At 37.2% G+C, this 7,225-nt stretch overlaps 1 protein-coding gene across 2 annotated transcripts; it reads left to right on the top strand.

Annotated features, from left to right (window-relative positions):
• The first annotated feature begins 260 nt into the window (after positions 1 to 260).
• Positions 261 to 6,813, top strand: LOC130955608 (protein EMBRYONIC FLOWER 1-like). Of its 2 annotated transcripts, none has more exons than XM_057882504.1 (8): positions 261 to 523; positions 871 to 1,040; positions 1,543 to 1,766; positions 2,124 to 2,509; positions 2,603 to 2,674; positions 2,796 to 4,144; positions 4,668 to 6,316; positions 6,420 to 6,813. In XM_057882504.1, exons 3-7 carry the CDS (start codon positions 1,666 to 1,668, stop codon positions 6,291 to 6,293), a joined length of 3,534 nt encoding a protein of 1,177 aa, XP_057738487.1. In that variant the 5' UTR covers positions 261 to 523; positions 871 to 1,040; positions 1,543 to 1,665; the 3' UTR covers positions 6,294 to 6,316; positions 6,420 to 6,813. The 2 variants fall into 2 exon arrangements, with proteins under 2 accessions (XP_057738487.1, XP_057738486.1); XM_057882503.1 differs by having other exon boundaries at positions 2,124 to 2,512.
• The last annotated feature ends 412 nt before the right edge of the window (positions 6,814 to 7,225 follow it).

Here is a 7,225-nt window from a genome sequence, read left to right as displayed (position 1 = left end):
TGTATTGATGGTATAAAAAATAATTATTTTTATTAATGTAGTATTATGTAATTAAATACGCAAATTAAATAATTTTAAATTATCAATACTTCAAAATTAAATTCTTTTACCTATTACAATATTCTCAATTTATTTTATAATATTTTTCCTCTTAATTTTTTAATATAGGGACAACAAGGATCCTTTGTCCCAAAGACTAAGAAGACAGTAAAAAAAAGAGAAAAATTCTCTCTCCAACTCTCACACTTTCAGACACGCACTCTTTCTCTCTCTCACATCCCGAAACAATCGAAAGCCCCATCTTTTATTTCTCACTCCTTCTCTCTCCTCACTTTCTCTCTCTAGGGTTTTCGTGATTTTCGCACTCAAATTCTTCTCTCTGAGCTGCGAATCGCATCGCCCAGCTCAGCTCGGTGCCTTATCGGAGTAGCGCTCTATCAAACGGCGTCGTTTTATGGCTTAGCCGTTGAAGAATCGATGACCAGCTTCGCTAGAGAGCGAGATCGAGTGCCGTTGCCTTCAGGTGAGTTCGCGTGCGCCATTCTTCGTCGTGGTTCTATTACCCCCTTTCTTATCGCTTCATTTTCGGTTCATTATTCCGGGTCGATCTTGACCCGGTTTTTCAGTTACTGACAACCGCGTTTTTCGAATTCGGGTTTGAGATATTAACTTGACTGTACTGTTTATGCTGTGTCCACTTCAGCTCCCGACCGTTTCTTTTTTTAATTTTTTATTTTTCCATTTTCTGGTTTTACTTTATTGTTGTCGTTTCGCGCTTTTTCTAATTATCTTCTCTCCCACTGTTATGTGTACTTTAATTTTCTGATTACTGATTAATTTGAGCTAATTATGTTTAATGCGTGATTGCAGGTTGCGCTTCTGAGCCCTAATGTTCCCAATTCGCTGGTTGTTTGGGGTCAATTTTTCTTTCTTGTTTGCTCTTTGGCGTGTTTTCGGGGTGATTTTCTTGAACCACTTCCCAAACAAGCTGGTTATGGTGGTGAATCTTGCGATGGTTGAACTTCTTGTGAAAACCCTAGGTAATTTGCTTTTGTCTTATGAGCTTCGTGTTCATGTGTTTTGTTTCTTGCGTTGTGCTTCTATCATTCAATTCTTGGTTATGAGCTTCTGTTTGTGTTGCTTTGTTGAGTTGAAAGCTAGGGTTTGTGTCTCTCGGGATATTGGAGGTTGTTATTTTATGTGACTATTCACTGTGTATGGAGCTTTTGTTGGTAGTGGCTTACTTTATGTTTGATTTTGGCATTGTTTTAGTTGTCTTTCACTTAAGTTAGTAGGTAGATTTGCATGAACCCTAACTAATAGTTCATTAAAGAACATGGGTATGATGTTATCACATCATATATATATATATATATATATATATATATATATATATATATATATATATATATGTTATTTCTGGTGTTTTCCTTAAATGTATGGAAGTCCGTGACTCTTATGTGATAAATAATGGCTTCATTTAGTTCTTATATTCTTTTTCACTATTTCAAAATTTGATTTGGATTTGCTTTGTGTGAATAGGGTACATTGGATTTGTTGCTCTTGCTTCTTGAAATTCTTGGTTTTTTAGTGTGCTTGCGTGAATGGCTGGTTGTCGGGGCACATTTCAAAGTATATCCTAGTAGTATTGCTGTTATCGAGTTAATGATGGGGTCTTTCGTCCAAGTTAACTCAATCTCCATAGATCTTGCCGATGCTATTGGGGATAAGGCATCGTCTAGAAATTGCCAACACTTCTCGATACGGTAAGCATTGATGCTTATACCATCTTATTTTCTCAGGAAGAAAGTTTCGGAACTTGAGGCTATTAGATGATATCGTAGTGTGATTTAATTTTATTCATAACATTTTAAAGTTGGAAGCAAATTAATTAATGGCTGGTTAATAAATGGCAACAAGGATAGGTTGAATTAAGCGGTTCATATCTAAGTATAGAAATTTGTGGTTAACACAACTATGTTTGAGACTGTTTAGTAATTAACTTTGATAACTCTCATCATTTTCTTTCAAAATTTAATGAACCTTTCTAGAAATCAGAAATAATTCTTTACTTCCCTTTCAGAACCCATAACACCATAATATCTGATTTGGTGTTGCTGCAGTGGTTATGTATCTGAAATAAGAAAGAAAGACTGGAAAAAATGTTGGCCATTTCCAGTAAATGAGTCTGAGGAAAATCCATCACTTCCACCACTTGATGTACCAACATACAGATGTTTTGGTTGTGAGAGCTGTCATCAAGAAAGTGTAACTAAGGACATGGATAAAGATGGCCAAACAGACTTTAATTGTTGCAGTAGCGGTTGCAAATCTGATACAAACTGTGGTAAAGCAGCTGTCAAGTCTGGTGTTCAGCAAGATCCCATGCCTGACATCTCTGAGAGAGTGGAGATTGATCTTAATACTAATCTCAACTGTGTCAATGATTGCCTACCCATTACTAACGAGAGAGAGAAGCAACCCGGATTTTCACTCAGCAGAATGATAGGTGGTAAATTCAGTATCATCTCTATGATGCGATATTGTGTTCAGTATTTTGTATGTGGTCTAATTATTATTTTTTAATTAATTTGTCATCTAGACCTTGAGATTGGCTTGGATGATAATCCCAATCAGCTTGGCCTGGTACAAGAATTTCATCTAGCTAAAAGAGGTACTACTACTGTCAAGTAGTACTTTTGTATTATTGATAGCTTTGTGTATATTGTAGTAGTAATCCCTTATTATTTCATATATATATCAACTTTTGTAAATTAAAACTTTCTCTGTGACAGGCTTTGAATGCGAACAAGTTTCTGATGTTGATCCTACTGTCAATCTCAAATATATGGAGAATAGTTCTGCTGAGATTTGCAATGGCGGTCCATCTTCTGTTGATAGTCAACGCCAGAAAGAATTACAAGGAGCTTGTACAATTTTGAGGGAAGGCACATCAACAATGGAGGCAGACAATGACACAGTTGGAGATCATATAGAGTTGGCTGATAGTGATCATATTGTGCCAGCTAGTATGGAAAATATTGTTGAAAATGATTTTCAGGATCATGATCACCATTTAGAAAAGTCCACTGGATTGTCCCGTAGGAGACCACGGAAGGTGCGCTTAATGAGTGACTTATTAAGTGAAAATGGTGAGCTGAAGATTGGGCAAACTGCTACACAAGGATCCCCTTCCCATGGTATTTCCAAAGCTTCTGCTGCATCTGATTCTCGCTTAATTTTCCCAGGGAAGGTGGATATGCAAGGTTTGACAAATAATTTGGGTCAGAAAAAAAGGAAGCTTCCCCCTGATGAGGGGCGGAGACCTGCAGATATGTGCGAACAGAGGGTTGACACTGAAGTTCAAAACTTAGAGCGTGATGCAGAAACAAATAATGCTGTTCTGGATGGTGGAGCCAATTCCAAAGATGTACTGCAAGGAATAGGTTTGCAAGATGCCACCAAGGCCTGCTGGAGTAAACATGAAACTGAAAGAAGTCATATAATGGGCAAGAAGAAGCATAGAAGAATTCAAGTCACTGATAAACACTTGATTCCTGAGCAACAGCAGGGACACCATAGAGAAGATGATGATCCAGTGGATGCATACAAGGCATATGCATCTAAAACTATTTCTTCAAAATTATCACCTCGCGCTTTCACAGGAAAAGGAATGGATAATTTTCCTTTCCATGATGGCGTAAGATTTGAAAATGGGTTTAATTTTTCCAATTTTTCCAAAGGTAAAGGCAAGATACCCCAAACTGCAGCAGAGCTGGATCCCTTATTTTGTCGGAAAACTGACATGCTTCTAGAAGATTCATATCCCTTTTCAGGGGGAAAAATCATTCCAAATATTCCTGGTGATATTCCAGTTCCTTTACACCATGGTAGACAGACTTCCCAAGGACTGGAAGAGGGAGTTCATCTTTCTTTTAATAACTATTTGGCAGCACAGGTTTACAGCACAAAATGTATCCATCAAATTGAAAATCGTCTACCTCTCTCATTGACAATACAAGAAGGCACTTCAAATATACATCAGCTTAAAAGGAAAGACAGTGAAATCAATGCTTTTGGAGGGCCTAGCATTCCTTCTAAACACACAAATTCTATCTCTGCAGGAAAAGGAGCTCATCTTGAAGTAAGTAGCTAGTTAAATCCCCACAGAATGCTTTTTGATTTCATATTCTGTCAAATGAGCATAACTGAAAATGAATCATATGTTATGCTAATTTATTATCATTCTGAATAATCTCTGAGATGTTTTCTTGTAAATAACTAAATATTTCTTCTGCAGTTATTTTATAACTATTTATTTATTTTTGGAAATGAATTGTTACTACCCAATAAAACTCTGAATGAGCTCATCAAAAGAGATTTAAGTATAAATGAACTGAGTATAAATATGGTTCATGATTGTGCATAATGGTGTCATTTGATTTATGTAGGTGACTCCTCCTAGGGAGATAAGACTTTCTTATTGTATTTGTTATTAATACCTAAATATCTTTCTTTCTTTCTTTTCTATTATAGTATATATTCTTTTCGTTTTTTTTAGATGTCACATTGTGTGCAACATGCATGGATGTCTAATAGTTGGAATCTTGAGACAATCAAGTATTCATAGCAAACATGTTTATGAGAAGATTATCAATTCTTTTCAGGAAATCGCAGGTGCAAGAATCAAAGAGAAACCTGGTGAAGGTGTAGAGAATCTAGGTAGTATGAAAAGATACGGTGAAAAGACAACAGAGTTATCCGAGCCTGGAACACTGGATGATATACCGATGGAAATTGTGGAACTTATGGCAAAGAATCAATATGAGAGGTGTCTTCCTGATGTTGAAAATAGGAGCTCCAAGTTGGAAAAATCGACTGCTAGAAGGAAAGCACAGATGACTTCTGGCAGTGCCATGCATGAGATGGGGGTGAGGTTGTTAAAAGAGAGTCAGAAGGATAAATCTCATGGAATACCTAAGAAACATAACATGGTAGAAAGAGAGAATTTGAAGCCTTGCAAAAGAAAGCCTGTTCACTACTCTTTTCCATTTGATGGAAGCAATTTGAGTATGAATAATCTGTGTCCACCTCAACTGCCCTTTGAATTTGAAGTTTCCCAATCCCAAAAGAAGTCACCAAGTGGATTCCAGTTTTCACCTATGGGTCCTTCTCACCAACTTGATAGTACTCGAAGTGGCAAGTTTAATTCGAGTCTTGAAGAGCGTGGATCCTCTAATTTGGAAGGACAGGGAGGATGTAGCTTACACAAGACAATCTTACAGCAAGATGGTGAGGTTTCTCGTATTTGGGCATCTTTGACTCCGAACCATATCTCCCTAGGATATGATGTGCCCAAAAAGGTTGTTTCTCAGGCTACCAGTAGTAACATGGACATGGCTTCACTCAGATCTAATTCACTTCATAAGCAGAACATGAAGAGAGATGTTGATCTTAACTATATAAATCTGAATGTTGCTAGTCTAGAAAAGCTGAATAGGAATAGAAGTGCTGGAACTTTCAGCAGAATAAATGGTGAATATCCATATCCTTGCAAACACAAGGGAATGGATCATCATCAAAATTTGAGGGGATCTCTTGATTTGTATTCCAATGAAACAATACCTGCGATGCATTTACTTAGCCTCATGGATGCAGGCATGCAGTCACGTACACCATTCAATGTCAGTGGTATAAATGGTGAAATGCTTAAAAGATCCCCTTGTCCTGGTGATTGCAATACTACGTTGGAGATAGGTACATCAAAGGCCCATAGTATTCAGAAAAGGCAATCCTCTGATTATTTGAGAAAAAATTATTTGTCAGAGAAACCACATAGTTGTTTTCTTGGCTCTCCTACCTTTGGTGCATCTTCATCAACCCAGCATGATACTAAAATATTAAAAGCTGCTGGATTCAATGGTCAAAATTCAACAAAGTCAGGAAGGAAAGAAAAGATCAAGAGTCCCAACCCAATGCTGCAGAATCAGTTTACTAAACCGTTTAGCTGGCCTCGCTTTGAAACAGAAACTCCACTGAAATGTAAAATAGATGTTCATAGTGCTCAAGAAACTCCAGTGCCACCGAAAATCATTTCTGGAAATTTGTGTATGGTTAACAAAAACCCAGCTGATTTCACCATGCCAACTGGAAATGTCTACATGATCAGAGGAGAAGATCTGAAATTTGAGAAAAGTATTCTTAAGAATAAACCTCACATCTCTACTTCACATGGATTCAAGCAGCAGAAGAATTCAAAGGGTACTAAAATGAAAGAGCTGTCAAACCATTAAACCTGCCATTAGTCCTCAATATGGTAGCTTTCTAGAGTTTCCTTAATATTTTTATAAAATTCTGAATTTATTGCACATCTTTTATTGATACCAGTGCTTTCTTTTCCTTTTATCTGCCTTGATTAGTTTCAAATAGGTGGAGCCCTTTCATGCAACAACATAAATGGATACCATTTTCAATGTAGAAGCAGCTGATATTCGACTCGGATACTGAAATTCATCGATTTGAGCGGACTTGGCCAGAAAAAGTTGAAAGGCTAAGTGATATATGATTAAACAATCCAAGGCAATATCAAGAATCTATATATAATTAACCTGTTGTAATTAGTTTTGATGTGAGCTAAAGATGTGTTGGTGTATTATGTTTCTTGTCATAAAATTTATGGGAGTTAAAGTCATTTTGCTGCCATAAAGTTTAAGGGGAAAGTAGCCCCTTTGAGACTTGTAATACTCTGGTTACATTTACACGAGTGCTAAAAACCAAGTTAAATGATATAATTTGTTGTTTAGATATGAATTCCTTTTAATGAACTTGTAACTCCTCTCTTGGATCCAATTTGACCATCTCTATGAAGTTTCCTATTTCCTAAATTTATTCCATGTTGATCAAAATAGGTCGTTTAACTTATTTTTCCATGTATGTGAAGGCTTAAGGTGGCTAGTTAAATTGTTAGAATAATCTAATTAATCGTAATATATTCTTAAGCGAAGAGGATCTTGGTGGTTGGTCCTGAGGAGGGCTTGGGACGAGAGAACATTCTAGAAGGGGATGGCTGCGGCGCTGGGGGATTCGGAGCCTGTTGTTAGTTGAAGCTCGGAGAGGTGGAACAGTTCTTCGAGGTTGTTGGGAAGTAAAAGAAGTGGTGTTCGTGGTGGTGGTTGTTGTGCCGGAGGAGTGGTGGTGGCAGTGGCGGTGGAGGGTGGTGTTGTGG

This window comes from Arachis stenosperma, chromosome 10 (genome assembly GCF_014773155.1).
Source record: "Arachis stenosperma cultivar V10309 chromosome 10, arast.V10309.gnm1.PFL2, whole genome shotgun sequence".
Classification (NCBI taxonomy): Eukaryota; Viridiplantae; Streptophyta; class Magnoliopsida; order Fabales; family Fabaceae; genus Arachis; species Arachis stenosperma.
This window is presented reverse-complemented; position numbering and strand designations above follow the sequence as displayed.